General features: G+C 45.5%; 1 protein-coding gene and 1 long non-coding RNA gene across 2 annotated transcripts; one reads left to right on the top strand and one right to left on the bottom strand.

Moving 5' to 3' along the window:
- Positions 1-2,191: 2,191 nt before the first annotated feature.
- On the top strand, positions 2,192-5,107 carry LOC142775555 (uncharacterized). The gene is made up of 2 exons (XR_012886789.1): positions 2,192-4,216; positions 4,904-5,107. It is a non-coding gene; the product is annotated as an uncharacterized LOC142775555 (long non-coding RNA).
- An 866-nt stretch (positions 5,108-5,973) lies between these two features.
- LOC119176136 (mannose-1-phosphate guanyltransferase alpha-A) lies at positions 5,974-7,697 on the bottom strand. Its single transcript, XM_037427279.2, has one exon. It carries the CDS (start codon positions 7,338-7,340, stop codon positions 6,051-6,053), a length of 1,290 nt encoding a protein of 429 aa, XP_037283176.1. The 5' UTR covers positions 7,341-7,697; the 3' UTR covers positions 5,974-6,050.
- Positions 7,698-19,817: the final 12,120 nt, after the last annotated feature.

The following is a 19,817-nucleotide window of genomic DNA, read 5'->3' as shown; positions in this document are numbered from 1 at the left end:
AATCATCATGGAAAACCTGGGAAAGTCAGGGAATTTGAAAAAATCAAAATGGTAGACACCCTAATATGACTGATGCAAACATAATCATTATATGCGTGTCATGTAACAACATGACTACACGCTACGTTCATGATGCGCTCAATGTTGTGTCGCTAGCTTCATGTATACCAAATTTAGTATTACGGGACGTGAGTGGATGACGAAAGTATATCACTGGTGAAAACATGATAATCATGACATGCGTGTCATGTAAGACATGACTACATGCTACTCTCATAGTGCACTCGCGACCATTTCGCTAGCTTCACTTATATCAAATTAGGTGTTATGTGACGTGAATGGATGACGAAGGTATATGAGTGGTGCAAACGTGATAATAATTACATGCCTGTTATGTAAAACATCACTACATTCTATGCTCATAGCGTGCTCACGGCCATTTCGCTAGCTTCCCATTTACCAAATTTGGTATTACTTAACGCGTGAATGAACGACGAGCACAAATGCCAGGCGGAAACATGATAATCATGACATGCTAGTCATCTACAGCATAATTTACATTTTCCTCATAATGTTAGGCTAATTTTAATGTAACAAATTAACCTTCCTCATTCGTGCTTCGCATATCATCGATTCCCACTGTATGTGGGATCTACCAATTTTTTTTTCATATGCTTCACCCCATAAATTTGTCGCATTGCAGTAAAGCCGCCTTTTATACTGCTATGATTGCAAATTTATTGACTCTAGAAAACACCGATTTTAACATAAAGGTTCATTGTGGCATTTCAATGGCTCCTTCATATTTATCACACTCTGGTATTGCAGCAAAGCTGTCTTTAGGGCTCTGGAACGGCCGCTAAATAGATCAACTCACGAAAGCGCTGGTTCGAACCTACGCGGCTTATGTGGGGGCTGTAATTAATGCCGTTTCCGACCAAAAAGGCCAAAAAACCGGACAAAGATTTTCAACATCCATAATTTCAGATGTTTTTATACATTGGGGTGTACAGGACAGATTAGCAACTCCCAATTTGAAGGGAGCACGCCCTTGTCTGCCAAATCAGTTGGGCCTCAACCTAAGGTGGAGAAAACAGTCTTTTCCTTTCACATGTAAAGTGTCGCTGACACCACATTAGTTGCACCAAATCCTGTAAATAAATACAGTGGCCTCTGCATTGCCTGATCTTCAATAAAAAATCTAGGGAACATCATCCCTACAACACTTCGCCAAGCTAGTCAAAAGGAACACTTCCATGTTTCAATGTCTTACGAATGTGCTTAGGGATTTCTGGCAACCTTTTTTCAGTAGATTTCACATTGAAGTATTTAAAGGATATTAAACAAATGTTCAACAAGCATTCAAAAGTATTCGATTCACACTCAAGCTTTAATATTCGGATTCACTTTACACCTTAAATTTTCCATTTGCACACCTCTACTATAGACACTACGCACTGCAGTTTTTTACTTGCAACAGCAGGCAGTGGCTCAACTCACAATCTAGCGATGTGAAGAAGCAAAATTGGGCTGCGGTCAGCAAAGGGCAACGTGCACACCTAATCGTGGCTGGACTAAACAAGGGACACTCACATGCATTTCATTTCTTAATATCCTTATCTGCCAACGTAGGTGACGTCGAGAATCAGGGATATCAGTGCCTATTAAATGAGAGTGACATAGTGCTTTCTAGCCAGTGCACAGTGCTTATACTGTCATGATGCACTGACGGAAATATGCTGCAAATGATCAAAAAGTATCAGTGCATTTCGCATTCTGTGCACTTTCTGTGCTCAAATGCAGCTGGAGTACTGTACTGCAACTACCATTACGCATGTCTGTAGTAATGGTGTAGCGAAACTTGTGGCGCGATCGACTTATTTAAAAACATGTCAATTATTCCGAAAACGAATGCCCAACAGCTCGGCAAGTGTGCTGTCTCTATTCCTCCTGGCTCTCAAACATTTCAACTTGAGGTTGCCGCGGCGGTATATAATAATTACTTGGGTGGGACTAAGCATGCACTACTTCGTCTGCTTTGGACAGCAGACCAAATAGTGCTTTTTTTTGTGTGTGTGGTAGCAGGAAGGGTGTGAGAAAAGATGCTCACACTTGATCGTGAAGCTCGTGTTAGGCGGATGTGGATAGGTTGTTTTATGGGAGGTATCCTAAAGTAGACATGCTGTGTCACTGCAAGTCTCTGTATCAAGCATTGCAAGCTTACACCACAAAAAAAAAAAAAAGTGTTTTAGTTCTTCATAAAAGCTTTGTACGTTTCATAATCCTGAGCCTCTCTGCTCTCCGGATTCAAAGGGACACTTAGCTTTTTTTTTTTTTCAATAACCATCATTGCCGTGGCACAAGGCAAAACCACAGAACCAGAATTAATATCAACGCTTATAATACTGCAAATTTCTCATCCATAGTTACAGATGCAAATCTGCCAAGTTGACCCAGTGTTAAAAAACAAGAAGTTGGAAATAATTTCTGGTTCTATTGCTGCAGTGAGATTTGTTCAGCCACGCGTGAGGCACCCTCATTTTTTACTGATTAAGTGGCAGGTTAGGTTGGTATGTTTTAACAAGTTATAAGGCATATGTATCAGGTCTGAGTTGTATTTTTCATTCTCGTCTCACTGTGCATCATCCCTAAATGTATATTTACTCATACTTATAACTAGGCTTGGGTGAATATTCGAATGCTTCGAATGAATAATGCAGTATCTGAATTCACTTCGAATCAAATTTAAATTATTGAAAATTTTGAATTATTTGAGATTATCGAATATATGCTCAATTATCCACATGTAACATCTTGTAAAGGTAGTTTCACTACAGTAGAGGAGTAATAAGCAGTGAAAACATTTATTTGAATACTTAATAATTTACATGCAACCTTTTCTAAAAAGGCTTCACTGCTGTGAATTACTGCTGAGCTGTGAAAACACATAATCAATAAAATTCCGCACTGCTGCAAAGCCCCACTTTAAGGTTATATGAAGATATTACCCTCACATCAATTCATTTTTTTTAAATTTAGAAGCTTATTATACGAACTTATATGCTCCAAGTATAGCAAATTTTAAAACATAACATATTCTATAGGCTATCACTTGCATTCTACAGAAATTCAAATCCTGTAACAATTCAAAGTTGTTCCCACTTTCTTTGATGCAAAAAAAAAAAGGCATTTGTACATGCCTTGTTTCAATTTAAAAAATATATGTGCAGGTTAGTTTGGCTATGACAAATATTCCCCTCTTTATTTATAATATGTTTATACACTATTTGAATTCAATTTGAAATTAGTCAACCAAAATCACTATTCGCTTTGAATTCACTTCAACCCTGAATTTGACTATTCACCCAAGCCTATTACCCACCAATTTCACCATTTTTTTTTTCTGGACTAGCACATGAAAAGGAGCTAGCTCTGGTTTATGTAGCCATGAAAAAAAGTAGATGACTGCGTTTGAGTGTCCATATGTGCAAATTGCTTTGAGTAGATACTCATGTGGGAATGGAAAAGATCATGTGTGTGAGTGTTGCTGATTATGCTGATTATGTGGGAATGCAGCAGTGCTGACCAGTGCAAGTGCACAAAAATGAAAGTTCACAACTTACAAAATTACAAGCAACTAATTATAAATTCATATCCGCTTCAATTTCGTTCTCTTTAAGTGAGAATACAGTTGAAAAACCATAAATGTCCTCGTGCTTTCCTTAGCTTAATTGTCTGTCAGCGTACAGCAAAGTAACCATTTTGGAGAAAGCCCTTACTTTTTGTAAAATTATAGGCAGGAATTGTTAATTGTTGAGCCGCACAGTGGTGGCACAGCTGCCCCAGTTGTCCTGGTAGCAGTTTCTCGCTCCATCCTGCTGTGAAACAGCATTGTAGCAGCAAATTGTGCTACAACCATAGTCAAAGAATCAAGTGCTGCGTCACTAATAAAAATGCAAAAAAAAACTGATGTGCTGTTATAAAGGGAAGCTAGTGACCATTTCAGCCATTCGAATGAGTTCAGGAGGTGCTGCACTCTGCCATTTGTTCCAACAGTGCAGCAATGGGATCCTCTAAAGCATGTCATTCCTTTGAAAATATGCAGAATTGAACTGCTGGTTCACCATTTCTCTGCACCTTTCCTAATGATTGTGCCAGCTTGGCCCCAAAACAAGGACATAAAACAGCAGTAGAGAAGATGACTCAACACAATGACGTAAGCACAATTTGAATCCCACACGCATCTGATGTGTTGGTGCCTGTGTGGGGTACGTTTAGACATTGTATGCCTTCGATATGTGCAGTTTGCAACCTATCAAATTCACATATTTAAGCAGACAAAACATGGGACCTACACAGTGTTGGCACATTGCCATATTGTTCACAATTTTTTTTAGTTTGTTTCATTCTCCGCATACCCTCTCTGCTTTTAAGATCACCAACAAACTATACTCTCATTCCTGATGAAGGCCAGGCAGACTCCGGCTGAAATGTTGAAATAAACAATGTTGTGACTCCTCACAGAAGATCTAATTTGAATATATATATATATATTTAGTTGCGACTTCTCACAGAGGATCTAATTTGAATATATATATATATATATATATATATATATATATATATATATATATATATATATATATATATATATATATATATATATATATATATATATATATATATATATATATATGTGGATGTATATATATAAGGGAAACAAGTGTATACTTAAGGGCTCGTTTTTCGTGTTTTTATACAATATTAATAAGATCTAACAGACAATAATGCCAAGGAAAGTATAGGGGAAGTTATTAGGCCAATTGCAATGTAAATGAGAACAAAGAAAAGTGGGTGAAAAGATAACTTGCCGCGTGTGTGTATATATATAATGCTGCGACAGGTTTGCCACGTTCAAGTAGCCCGCAACAGTCATCGTGGCCCCAGCACCAGCAAGACCCGGCTGGCATGTGCCACGCGTTCGTGCGCTCCGGCAACGAGGAAGAAGATAGTTGGATCTGTGCCACTCGGCTACTCAGACTTGACGACCATAGTCTTTAGAATCGTGGGCACAAGTTCGCCCTAATAAATACGCTTGTTTTTCTAACCTGTCTGCCTTAACATCGCTAAATTTCTGCATTTTATATATATATATATATATATATATATATATATATATATATATATATATATATATATATATATATATATATACATACATACATATATAGGAGGGGTTCATGTCTGTTTTTGCCAAGGTGAGAAAATGGGGGGAAAGGGGTTGTAGCAGCTGTTAGTGGTGGGGTATGCCCTTCCCCTGGTTTCTAACCTGTGGGGGGTGACGGCCTGCATTTCCATCCCCCCCCCCCCCCGGTTCCAGAGCTCCTGCCTGGGGTTCTTTAATGTGCAACCAAATCTGAGCACAAGGGCCTACAGCATTTTCGCCTCCACCGTAAATGCAGCCGCTGCAGTCGCGATTCGATCCCGCGACCTACGGGTCAGCAGCCGAGTAACTTGGCCACTAGACCACCGCGGCAACGCTGAATACAATGGCAAGATTACACGATATTGGGGAACAAGTGAGCTGCTAGTGGTGTAACATTTCCAGACAGTTATTTAAGAAAACAATTTGGAGTTATTGCTCTGCAACACCTTATATAACTTTAGACTTGCCCGAACTCAAGGCATCTCCAGACTAAGGGCACTTCTCCCAAGCTACCTTTTTAAGTAAACAAGTTTATTTTTTATCTCTAACCAGGTGTCAAAAACATCAAACATCAGTGATGCATAAATGTCTATGCATACCCTGTATTAGTGCAAGATGCCTTAGCATTCTTAGCAACTGCATTCACCAGACAAATGAATCATGCTGTCAGCACACCCTGCCATGCCTACAGTGCAGTACAGTGATGGGGCATGTTCTCAGAACCTGACATTGGTGTCCACGTACAACGAACCACACTGCCATTCATGTTTTATTCCCATTTGCCACAAGCACATTTTATTGTAAACCATAGAGGTGTTTTCCCAATCCTGCTTTCATCCCACCCTTAAAGGATTATCTCATTTTTGTAGCTTTGAGCCAGGTCCTTGTGAGGTAGTACAATGGAATTGAGCACAATGACCTCTGCAGGCACACTGACATGGCAGCCGAGCACTGTGATCGAAGGATTCAGACGACCGTCGGCGTTGAACAGCGGCACATTCTCCATTTTGGCAAAGGGCCGGTCCGGGTTGGGGTCACAGGGTGTTCCTTCTACACGGCTCCAGGCGCCAACCGAACTGTCGAGGCCCACAATGGAATGGAGAACGAGCGCGTGGTCGCAGACAGTGGCGTTTGCGAGCACCAACGACTCGCGAATGCGCACACCGGCTCCAATGCGCGCCCCGGGTCCGACGGACACGTTAGGCCCCAGTGTGGCGCTGGGGTCCACGCACGCTGACGGGTGCACGAACACGTCGCCCAATATTGTGGGCCCGTCGGGCCGCGGCTGCGCTAGACGTTCCGGGTGCTCCAAGCGGTAGAGCTCGAGGTAGTGCCTGTTGGCGTAGATGGCTGACCCGGCCGTTTTGAGCTGACTCCACCAGCGATTCGTCTGAAAGACGTGTAGCTGTCGGCCGGCGGCGGCCAGCGGCGCCAGCACGTCGTGCTCCAAGCTGAGCGCGTCAAGACTGTCGCCCTCTCGAGCGTGTCGGTCGCGCAGCGCTGCCCCAGTCCTCTGAAACACGTCCGGGCTGCACAGGTAGACGCCGCAGTTTATTACGGCGCTGACGAATGTGGAAGGCTTCTCGACGTAGTGCAGCACCTGATGCGTCGCCTTGTCCTCGACTATGCAGCCGTAGCTCAGCGATTGTTGGCGCGTTGCCTCGGTGGCCAGCACGGTGACCAAGTTGCTTGTGGGCAGCGACCGGTGGAATTCCAACATTTCTGAGAACGGAAAATGACCACACACGTCACCGTGGATAAGCAGAAAGGCCTCTGGGTCACCCCGGCGAATCTGGTCGCGGAAGTGGTGAATGCCGCCCGCCGTGCCCAGTGCCGCGTATTCCTGGAGATAGCGCACTGGCAAGCCGTACTCGCGGCTGGCACTTTTCACAAACCCCGTCAGGTCTGCATCGTCGGCCGGGTAGAAGCCGATGAGCAGAACTTCGCGCACACCTGGCAGACCACAGCATGCCTCGACCAAATGTTGCATCATCGGGCGGCCAGCGACAGGGAATAGCGGTTTAGGGATGTCGAAAGACAGCGGTCGAAACCGCGTGCCTTTTTGGGGCCCTCCGATTAGAATTACGGCCTTCAGCAGCCCAGCAGTCTTCTTGGGCATAGGCGACATTTGCATGATGGCAGTTTCAACACATACAAAATTTATCGCTGCGCTAGCTCTTGACAGCAAGAGGACACGCAGTCAGCGCTAATCAGGCTCTCGCGAAAAACCGCGAGACGTGTTGCGTGGCAAGCGCAGACGTGTTGACTTGGACGTGGCCGCTTCATGAAAGATCGCGGTGGCGTTTCTGATGCCTAGTTCACGGTTGGTACATTTTTCGATCGCTCCGGCGGAAGCGCGAACGTGCGGTAACCTAGCAGCTCAGTCAGTAAAACCCAGAGTTGAACCGGCAGAGCTACAATAATCGAAAACACCTCCCTTCATGCGTTCCTTCCTTCATGCCTCCATCAACGCCTCCTATACTTTGAGATGCCTGGCACGTCGGCCGCTATCCTATTGTTCACCCGCGGCCACAGTGTTTTACCGGACTGCCGCGAGGCAGTGCCAGCTTCTGACACTACGCTCCGCCACAGAAAGTCACTACGCTAGTCGCTCTGTGGAGCTTCGCAGCGCTCATCTTTGTGAAAATTTTGTCCTTCAAGGTTTGTAGGGCTTAGCAGAGTGAAAATAAAGTCAAGAACTAAAATAAAAAGTGAATCAAGTGGAACTACGATAGCACAATATTTATTCACTGCAGCAAAAGGCCAGCCTAAGCATTCTCTGCCAAGAGCTGGGGTGTGCTGCAGATAACGCAATATCACAGTAAGGTAATAATACGAATAGATATAGCTTCAACATAAAAAAAGAAATAACATCGATGTAAAACAAGATCAACTGCAGGTTCATGCACATAATGGCCAGAAAATTGTAAACAAAAAAAGGGAACATGTATATATTTTATCAGAGGAGTAAGTATCACAGCTATACAAAATAGCAGCAGCCTCGGCTGTGAAGAAAAAAATGCAAAATATTGGTAGTCAAAGAAAGTGTAAAGCAGAAAATGACTTTGTTGTCACAGACAATGCTAAAAAACGAGGGGCATCATCATGCGTATGTAGCTAAACTAACAATTTAAAGCGAATTGGGTGGAAGAAGAGTTTCCCAATCCATGACACTGCTATCACAGTTGATGTCTGCAGTCTAAAAATCACTTCACTGAAAAAAATCAAAGAACAGAACCAATATATGCCATTTCAAAGCTTCAGTGCTTTGCGTGACAGCGACTTGTTGTGATACATCTTAGCCACTGCATTCTATCTGCGCTATTTGGATCAGGCCTCTCATCGGAATTTTCGCTGGCACGGGACGTGCAGCATTGTTGCATGAAGTCCTGAGAGGCGACGCTGCTGTTGTCACACACGGGCACGTCCGCGCAATCAATGGACAACATTGAGTCCGACACGTTCTGCTGTGTTGAACGAACACGAGTGAGGTTTTCAGACGCGCCATTGGAAGCTAATTTCGTCGGTGAACATTCGCGTTTCCTTTTTGCAATGGTTCTCTCACCTCGCGGCTTCGACGGTGCTGACCTGAGGTAAGAAGGGTATTGTGGGAAAACACTGGGCACAGTACCTGGCTTCAGCATGCGTCTCTTGGTGTCTTCGCGAAAGTCCGCATCGAGAAAATGAAGGCTGCGGACAGCTGAGTAGTTGGATGTGGAATTTGGCTGCCAGTCCTTTCTTGATATAACTTTCAGCCATTGTTCCCGGAGTGTTGCATCTGCAGGTATCTCGTGGAACGAAACGCCAGGCTGCTTCTTGCGCTGGCTCGAGGTGCAAAAAGGCACGCAACAGTACCGCATGGCTGGGCTTCAGCTGCGGTTTTTAGATCGAGCTCCGAAGAGGCAATACGCGCGATAAAAAGTAGCACGTGGCACCCTGCGAAAAAAATGACCAACAGCATTAGCGCTCACTCCGAACGGGCTACCGCAAAGACTGCGCGGGCGCTCGCCTGCCGGCAAGGCACACGATAGTGTCAGAACACAGCGCCGTTGCGCGGCGGTGGCGTGCGTAAGCGATAAAGGGTCGCGCGGAGAGGGTCGTGCCGACGCGCCAGGCATCTCAAAGTACAGGAGGCATTGCCTTCATGTGTGAAACAGCGCCTTCTCTATTTTCAGGTGCCTGCTGCGTCGCCCACTCTCCCATTGTCCTTGCTTCGCCGCGACCGCTTCTTGGGTTTACCACAAGGCGGCGCGAGGTTCTGACACTACTAAGGAAAGGATCTATGATAATACTCGGGGTAGTTCTCTACTGTTTGAGGCAAGGACGGGAGTACTGCGAACCAAGACATATCGGGCCAAATACAAAGGGGTAGACACAGTATGCAGTGCGTGTGGAGAGGAAGAAGAAACTGCCGAACACTTGATAATGTTCTGTAAAGGGCTTTACCCTATAGTTCAGGATGATGGCGCAGAGTTTTTCAAAGCACTGGGGTTTAGGGACCGGGAGGGCAAAATAGACTTTAAGCAAGTAGACTTAACTACAAGGAGGTTATCTGATTGGTGGCTGAAGTCAAGGCACGAGTGAAAATTAAACTCTTCACTGCAAAGTACGAATCCTCAAACTCACTTTTTAAGGAAGAAAAAATAAATATAGTTTTGGGTTCATTAAGTATTACGGCTTGATAGCGCTAGCCGCCGCCCGATCTAAAGGGTACAGCCATATCCATCCATCCATCCATCCATCCATCCAACCCGTTCAGTCAGGGTACACTTTCGTGGCATAGTAGAAAGCGCGGAAAGCCCGTACTTGCCAGCTTCTTTTTTTTTAATTGTATCTGCGAGGTTACCTGCATAACTAAAGTCCATTGTCGGCTTGAAAATGCATAAAGCGGAGGATCCAAGAATGCAACAAACAAAAACCTCAGGATGACGGCAGAAAAGAGCCAGTATGATGAATTTATTCATTTCTTTATAAATACTGCAATTTTTTACAAGATCTTGGCAGCGTGGTACTATACATACATATAGGTGCATAAAAAAGAAAAATAACAAGGGAAAACAATTAACGTGTTCGCACATGAGTTTAAAACAAGAAAACAAACAGGCAAGTGATGTTATTTCAACATTCTTCAAATCAAACAGACAATGACCTAGCATCAATAAAAAGGAATAAAATAAGAAACGCACGAAAAACATCTCAGCTAGGCAAGAAAATGCTTCCTACTGAAAGACATGGTCTTGTAGGAAACAAAATTAAACTCCATTCATAAAAAAAAGTTACAAAAGCAGAAGCACCACTTTCATACAATGCGCACTGAACATAAAACAAACATATCAGCTTGTAGGAAAGGCACTGTTGATGAAGCACATATGCACGCATAAAAAAAAACAAAGAGAAAACAGGTGCATCACTCCATAGAAACGATTGAAAGTTTAAGCATTTTGAGCGACAGTGGCTTTTTTAATATAATTTGGCCTCTGCATTTCGGTCAGTGATGTCCAATGCGTGGTTATAAAGCAATGGTTTCATAAATTTTTTGCATATCAATTCCACAGAACTTCTCCTGCAGCTATCATCGCATTGATCACATCGCAACACAGGTAAATTTGTCACAATATTGACGCTGTGCTTCATGCACTCCTCAAGAGGCTTTCGCAAAGATTTGCGGTCAGACAGCATAATGTCACCATGCAATATTCTGATAGGCTGCTGTGTAGGATAGAACAGACCACCTCTGTCTTGGTGTGCGATAAGCCCATCCATACCAAAGTCCCCGTTCGGCTTCTAAACTAGAGATATCCAACTGTCACAGACAGTTTTTTCGCTCACTACACTTGATATGTATCCAGCGACAAGTGCAATGGCAGCCATGTGTGGAGTAGGTAGGAAGCTGCTTGTCGACATGCACAGTTATCGAAGCGCTTGCTGAGCAAGCTTAACATTTACAGATACCGCGACTGTGCTGCCATCCACTTAAGCGACAGTTACTGCTCGTGAAGAGCAGAATGATTCAGAACTGCTCACGTTACTTTTTCTGTTATGCTGCAACTATCCCTGCCTTCAGCATCTTCTCTACCCCACAAAGGGCACTTCGCACGTCCATGACGTCGTTGCAGCCTGCCGTTCGTCTCAAAAATCCAAAAAAGGACTCTATTGGGTCGCTAAAAAACTTTCTTGTGAGAACAAACTGAAAGTTGCACTTGTTCAAAAGAAATCTTATGCCCTCTACATTTGAGACGGTTGTAAACACTAGTGCATGGTATATTTCCTTGCTTAAAAAGTTCTCCTGTAAGCTGGCCTCCTTCAAATCTTCCACATACTAAAAAAATAATAATAAGTTCAAGCCAGTGCAACCTTACATCTTCGGGGTCAGAAAATTCTTTTGTATGAGGATTGTTTTGGTGAATGTGCTGTTGGCAATTGCTGACATCCATCAGTACAAACCACCTGTACATGTTCGACATGAATTCCACGGTTGGACCTACATTTGCGAACTTTAAATCACAAGTGTGACTTGCCTGATCCTTCATGAAGTGCAAGGCAGCTGTGACCGGAGGCGAGAACACTTGGATAATTGTTCTCACTCCAATTTTTTCAATGTTCGTGGGAAAAATGTGCTTTCTAGCAGAAAGCGAACTGGCTTCACTGTGGAGCCTTGCTGCACCTTGTACAAGTCCTTGAGATATACAGATAAGATTTCTTTATCCCACCCATTTCTTTTGAGAGGAACTGCGACTGTACATTCTTGATTATATGGCTTTGGCCAAAATCCAGAAACAGTTGCCTCGAAGCATCAGTTGAGTGGGGTATCCGGGTTCGCAGTTGTTCTTGTGACAGAATTTCCATTGCAAGAACATTTATCTTGTGGTTGTCCGTCACTAACCGCAGAATTAATGCGGTATCCCACTTCTTCAGTTTTCTTTATGATGAGCTTTATTGCCTGAGCAAGTAACTCACCTGAAAATCCTTTAGTAAAGAAAGTAGCCTATGGGAATTTCAAAGCTGCCGTGCAGACCACAAAGCAGAAAACATAAAAGGGAGTTCGCAAGCTGACTTTTTCTGACGTAGGCAAAAGGTGGTTTAGGTCAGCACCTAAATCAACATCTCCCAGAAATGCATCCCTCTGCTTATTATACTGATTTTTTTTTTGTCGGATACGCATCTAATCTACGACGAGGCTGCAGTGTTTTGACTGCGAAGATGTGAGGTACTCCAGCTCAGTACTCAGCCGTGCCTTCACCAAATCACTAAATCCTCACCTACTGAATTTCCCAGGTATTTCTGCAGAGTAGCTCGGCAGGGAAGGGCAAGCAGCTTCTCAGTCCTAATGTGCTTATACCTAGGCTTTTGCTGATAGGTGCCGTAATATATAGTGCACTGTCTGACTGTTGCTTCGGACTATGTCGGCTTTTTTTGCCTTGTAGTTGATCACTTGATCTAAGATTAGCTTGGCCTTAGTGCTTGGCAGTTCTGAGTCTTCAACAACTTGCAGAAACTTGCTTACATAGCACTCGTATTTCAGGTGATCAAACTCTTGCCTATATCTATCTACAGTGAGGCGCAACCTTTCATTTTGTGCCTTCAAACTTTTTTTCTTTCTCGCGCCACTTCTTTTTTTTTTGCAAGTAGGCAGCTGACGCGTTTGATACGTTCGTTTGTGTGCCAAAGACCTCATAGCGCGCACCGTAGGCACGAGAAGTGGCACTTTGCTGGCTTCAGGCAGCTGACGATCCTCCAAGAACTCACTTGTGACGCCGGAAACGCCGCATCGCGCAGTCACTGCATCTGCTGCTGCTGTTTCAGGTGCAGAGGCATCCAAGCAATCCACAGTCGCACTGTCCAGAACACTTAGTCCTGTATGGAGGTCTACATCAGGAGCGCGCGCGAGTATACGCTCTACGTGAAGCTGTCTTTGCCGGCGATGGTTCGCGCTTGCGTTTGGCGATGCTCGTGTCACTCCACGGCCTAGGTGGTATTGGCCGGAGGTACGACGGATAGGATGGAAAAACACTGGGCACGCTACCTTGCTTCAACATGCGCTTCTCGGTGTCTCCTCGGAAGTCGCTTTCGAGGAAGTGGAGACTGCAGACAGCAGAATAGTTGGACGTTGAATTTGGCTGCCAGTTTTTCTTCGATATCACTTTGAGCCATTGTTCCCTCAGCGTTGTCTCCGCAGGGATTTCGTGAAACAACACGCCGGGTTGTTTCTTACGTTGGCTCGATGTACAGAAGGGCACGCATGTTTCGTAACCACGCGGCGCGCAGTAAAACACAAAACAGCACACCAGAACTTGTACACCGACAGACACGCCGAGAGAGCAGCAACGCACTTCCACAGAACACCTGTTTTTTAATTTACTAGCACAGGCGCCGGTGTGTTGGCGGCTGGCCACAGAACACCTACCAGTGGGCTGGGCGATACGGATTTTAGGCACAGAACACCTGCCTTAGGTTGGATGGATGGAGTGGGTAGATTGATATGGCTGTGCCCTTTAGATCGGGTGGTGGCTAACGCTACCAAGCCGCAATACTTAGTGAACAAAAAACTAGATTTATTTTTTTTTCCTTTAAATAGCGAGGTTGAGGACACGTACTTTGCAGTGAAGGATTTAATTTTCACTCGTGCCTTGATGTCACGGACGGCCATTTTTGGCGGCCCCGCGTCACGGCAATTAACGGGCGCCGTACTCCCCCACTGACCGTGGGAACGGCGGGTGCATAAAAGAGAGCCGAGAAGTGCAGAATGGGGTGCTCTTCTTGGAACGTCACCGTCGACGTTTGATCCTTTTGTAACTGCGGCGGCGTCTGCAAGGTCGTGGAAGGCCGCGATGTACCCCGAACAAGGATTAGACTACGGGACGCACTGGCTGAGAGCCAAACAGTCTGACCGTTTCCCACGGGGGAAACCATGGGAAAACCTCTGGTGGCCAAGTCGTATGACAACACCCCAATAGGTTGTCACTCTCGCTAGTTGAGGGCCCTCTCTTTATTAAAAAGGGGTGGGGTCAATATATTTTTGGGGCGGAGTTTCCATCAATGAAACGCGCATGATTGGACCCATGTAGAGGTCTCTTGTCCCCGAAGAAGAGAGCGAGGAGACACGAGGGGGATTTAAGCGCAGGATTTTGCCCTGCTAGGCAGACTAGTCGCTGACCAACATGGTGTAGAAACAGATCAACAAGCATCTCTTCTAGAAGTTTTTAGTGTGGCTCTGTATCGGCTGGCCACCTAAACTTTGCCGTTCGTCTAGTTGTGACGCGATATTAACGTCTGCAACGTAGACATCGGGACTTCGCCTCGAGTTAGCTCAACCTGCTCGAAGTCACCTGCAAGCACTAGCCTCCCGGAGCCACCAGCGTTGCAACACCGCCGACATCGCAGTCGTGCCAGAACTCTCTTCGACTTCTCGCATCCGATCGTCGGGGACGCAACACTGCCGGTCATCACACGTATGCCTTCACCTGTTTATATTTTCGAACTTTCTCCTCCGTAGTTCTATTGTTGTTAGTTTGTGTAGTTTGTAATAGTTCTCTCGCGTAAGCTGATTTATTGTTTTTATATGTTTTTTGTTGTATCAAGTGTTGATGTATTTTGTTAGTTGTATTGAAGTGTTGTACTAGATCCCGTGTGCTGCAATATCACTAGAGTAAAGTTTGTTTTGTTTTCTCACATCTCTGATCTCTTCACTGTCTCTGCTTGCATACGGAACGAACCAACCTGCTGTCATTCCCGTCGCCGACTTCGCGCTGGCGACGCTTGAGTGGCAGCTTGTAACACTTGACTTTAGCCACCAATCAGATAACCTCCTTCTAGTTAATTCTACCTACTTAAAGTCTATCTTGCCCTCCCTGTCCCTAAACCCCAGTGCCTTGAAAAACTGCGCCATCATCCTGAACTATAGGTGAAGCCCTTTACAAAACATTATCAAGTGTCCGGCAGTTTCCTCTTCCTCTCCACACGCACTGCATACCATGTCTGCCCCTTCGTATTTGGCCCGATATGTCTTGGTTCACAATGCTTCCGTCCTGGCCAACGAGGATTAAAGAAAAATTGCTGGAGTGGAAGCTCCTGCAATGCCTTGCCAGCAGAAATGAAGCCACCTTTTGCCACTGCCAAGATGGCGGAAACATGCTCTTTTCTGACAGTGCCCACCTAAAAATCAAGTGGCTTTGATACGTTATGTAAATGCTACGTTAGTTCTGTATTAAATGATAGTTGTTTTCGACGAAGTAACACAGAGAAACAAGTATGGATGACTGAATCTTCAAAGAACTTTGCCTCCAATCAGAGGCTCACTACAGAAAACTAGCAACATTAAGACGCACTTGGAGCACTATGTGGCCCGAAAAAGTTCCCACATTAAACTGATAGATAGATATGTGGGGTTTAACGTCCCAAAACCACTATATGATTATGAGAGACGCCGTAGTGGAGGGCTCCGGAAATTTAGACCACCTGGGGTTCTTTAACGTGCACCCAAATCTGAGCACACGGGTCCCACATTAAACTCGTTGGGCATGCGAGGGAAACGCTTCGTTTTTCATCGCTGAACGGTGATATTTTATTATGCCCTTGTAAGATGGCCGCCACAACCGCCATCTTGCCAGAAGAACGGCTTCACTTCTGCGCAATCATTTCCACTCCAGCAATTTTTTTAATCCTCCTTGGTCCTGGCCTCAAACAGTAAAGAGCTACCCCGAGTATTATCGTATATTCTTTCCTTGGCAATTTCCTGCTTAAAAGTTCGATAGATCGCTAGTGCGGACTTCTTAATCATGCCAACTCTCCACATATCGGCCTCAGCTTCCTTCACCTTCTTCTTAACCGATAATTATTTTTGGTTGGCCAGCCGCCAGCGCACCGGCATCAGTGCTCTGTGTACAGGTACAGGTGTTCTGTGGAAGTGCGTTGCTGCTCTCGAGGCGCTGGTTTAGTGCGCTTGCACATAAATTATGCTTGCATGCGTGACTTCTTCACTACACGAGGGCACGAAAGAAGAACATTTACATGAATATGCGTGCGCAGCAGCCAACGGTACAAATATCATCAAAAACATAACCAGTGGTCTCTTTAATGAGCAGTCTTTCTGCTTGCACAATAAAAAAATGACCAGGAAATGTGACAAAATAAATCATAGAATCATGACAGTGATAGCCTCCATGATTTCATGCTTAAAAGTCACGGAGGCCACAGTATCTATATGGAACCACCACGCACGTCCACTATGAGGACGAGTGTACTTACAGATAAAAAAAAATGTTTTAAAGGTTGAGGTCATTTATACTGAGAAACAATTGCACGTTTAAACGCTTTAATTGGGAAGTACATTGATTATCTGCGACATCTATGCAGGAAATTCACCTATTAATCGGCTGATTATTCTCATGCATTGACTAGCTCAATGGTATCAGCCATATGAGCCATGAGAGGAGAAGTAGAAGAAGCAGCAGCTTCTTCATGTGCAGCTTCTTCCTTTTTCTCGTCGGTTATCAGATCGTCATCGTGCTTACAACCAGCAAGAAGGTCACGGCCGACTTTTATCTGTGCACATCTTCGCACCTCAATGTCGTGGCTGTGGACCTGGTTGTTCGAGTACGCTTCCAGTTCGGACAGTTCGGACGACAGCACATCGGAAGCAGAGAAATTTCATGGTTGGTGAACTTTATGCATCTTTTAGTACTAGCATGCTTCTAAGAAAATTGTGCGTTTGTGTGTGGCGAACTAGACAGAACAACTTGCCACACGCAATCAGAGTTCACGCGAATATTGTTTTTCGCAGCAGTGTGGTTACGGCAAGGTTCTGTTTGGCATTGCACCGGCAAGGTTCTTAGAAGTGTGGCAGCTTGGGCTAGTTGGTATGACATGGCGATGGTTATAGCGCGAGAACAGAACGACGATACATAGACAAGAAGGACACAAAGGGCACTAGCGTGTCTTTCGTGTCCTATTTGTCTCTGTGTCTTCGTTATTTTCTCGCGCTATAACTATCAAGGTTCTGTTTGGCGTACGTTCGTAAGTCGGTTGCCAGACTTGGGGATATTTGGCCCTGCACTTTGGGCTTTCCCGTATGATTATTGTGTAACCCATTGCGTCGGTGTGGTGTGTTGACATGGTCGTTTTATTTAGCAGCTCGTGTGTTTTGCAAATGTGTGAGCCCTATTTTTTCACTGTACGTTCCATTCTAATAATAACAGATCGGACTCGATCGTGCCTCAGAAGCAGGGAATTCACGAGTTCGCACTCGAAGTAGGGAACCCACGTGCATCGACGGATTTACCGGGGGAACTGAACGGAGGGGGCACTATACATCGCTGTCGCCGAAGTATGAATACCTCTGTTGCTGTGCGGTGACCCAGGCGACTCGTGCTCATCATGGACGCTGCAAAAATACTGACAACCCCGAAGCGGCACGTATGTTGCTGGTGCCCTTGTGACGCAGGTACAGCCCAGACGCTCGCAAAATACTGAGAGCGCCTAGGTTACTGGCACTCTAGTGACACAGGCACACCAAGTACCGTCGCAATCTTTTTGAGAGTGAACACAAGAGCGCATCCATGGCTTTCGGTACTACTAGCGCCGTTAGATGCCGTTGGACTGGCGCTCTTCGATTTTCATGCCTCTGGCAGCTCGAGCTAGCCAGAGGTCAGTCAGCTAGTTCCGGTCCGAACAGGAAACAGCGTCGTGGTAACGTGTGTGGAGAACCCCTGGACAGTCCGAAGCTGCCTGAAGATCGCGAAATCGAACCCTGGGGCAGCCAGCGTAAACGTATAGTGTACTAGAATATTCTACTACACTATAGTAAACGTAAACAAACTCCACCGTCGTGGCAGCAAACAAAACATTGCACCGCGTACACGTTTGTTTTTTAAAGACGGTAGTCTTTCTTTTTTTCTGCATTGTCCGCTTGGAAATACATAGCGAAGCTCGCCAAAAAGCTGATATAATATCCTCGAGCGTACGCACTTGGGGTACGACTTCGTACGCTCGCACGATCACTCGCGGCGTCCGCGAACGAAACGGCCAGCTGGTGCACGCCTTCTCGAGAACGATACAAGGTGAGCTGCCGCGACGCTGAAGGCTTAACAAGCTCACGCCTTTTTAGTACATGTATCAGTCACTGTACAACACGAGGAGAAATCACGCGAAAGTGATCGTGTCCCCTAAAAGTTCTCGAGGATATATACCTGCTCGGCTATCGCATAGTATATGCGTAGGCGCCGGTACCACGAGTGCGCGTCGTATATAATATAAACTTATGCATGACACGTTTTCGACTCGTTTTGGAACTTGCCTAGGCCTGTTTTCCAGTCCTAAGTGGTACTTAACAAACGTCATGTATATCAGCTTTGATTTGGCCTACTAGGTTATAGCACCTTCTGCGCGGCATTATTTACGGCATTACGGAATCAACGGAATGAACCGCGCCTTGCAGACATTGGGACGCGTTCTCTTGCTGCTGTGCAATTAAGAGGCCGTTTTAGTTAAAGGAATGAACGGTGCCTTGCAGAAGTCTGGGCGCGTTCTCTTGCTGTGTGCGGAGCTGTGCAATTAAGAGAACGCGTCTCAGTATTTGGGACCACTGGAAAAACTGAATAGAGTCGCAGCAGGTGGCAAGCGCCCCCCCCCCCCCTTTTTTTTTCCTTTTTTCCCCAGCTGATCGTGTTGCGTCGACCACGCGTCACGACGGGGACACTACGCTTCCCCTAGCTAGTGTCAGCACAAGACATATCGTTCGGACTCGTGTACATATGACGAATAAACGTCCCAAGGCTGGCTAATCGGGGTATGTCGGATATGCTGCAGCTATATACGCCTGGAAGGCTGCTTTATTGACGCAGTTGGAGCGAATTAAGCGCGACTCGTGCGTACCTGTAAATAGGACCCCGCCGACGAGCCGCCGTCGCTTGCAGGGCCCCACCCACAATAAGCACAAACGACCAAAATTCCAAATAATGAATGTTATTGTCTCTCATCTCAAGACCGCAGTATAACAAAAAATGGGGTAAATAAGAATAAAATGGCAAAATATTTCTCACTACACACTCATCACAACATGACAGGGATCTTTAAGTGGGTTATCGGCAAGCGATGACCTCCATTAACCGAAGGAAAGGGTCTTTCACGTTGGGACGTGCGACGACCAAGTACGTCTTGACCAGCAAAAAAGGAGCCTTGGCCCTAGTCTACCCTGCATCGTGAGTGTCCCGCGGAGCTGGGACAGCTAGCTGTTTCCTGCAGCCATTGCACCTGAATTGTGGGTCGATCTGGTCGTTTTTTTTTCCGGGGCGATTGTACGTAACGACTCACCGCATCCTGGGTTGCACCCGTCGTCCCCAATACTGAGACGCGATCTCTTAATTGCACAGCTACGCACACAGAAAGAGAACACGCCCCGACTTCTGTAACGCGCGGTTCATTCCGTTTTACGTTGCACACACACTCGCGAACAAGTTCATCGCACTCGCGAAATGCTCGGCGGATGACGCGTCATTGATTCCCTAACTCTGAGACATGGTCTCTTAATTGCAGAGCAGCGCACACAGCGAGAGAACGCGCCCAGACTTTTACAATGCTCGTTTTATGTTCGATTTGTTAATTAAAATGGCCGTAG

Source organism: Rhipicephalus microplus, chromosome X (assembly GCF_043290135.1).
Source record: "Rhipicephalus microplus isolate Deutch F79 chromosome X, USDA_Rmic, whole genome shotgun sequence".
Taxonomy (NCBI): Eukaryota; Metazoa; Arthropoda; class Arachnida; order Ixodida; family Ixodidae; genus Rhipicephalus; species Rhipicephalus microplus.
The sequence above is the reverse complement of the archived record's forward strand: the minus strand, read 5'-3'. Positions and strand labels throughout refer to the sequence as shown.

What these genes read in the sequence shown, in the direction of transcription:
- LOC119176136 (XM_037427279.2), bottom strand. Translation starts at nt 7,340, where the DNA reads ATGCAAATGTCGCCTATGCCCAAGAAGACTGCTGGGCTGCTGAAGGCC.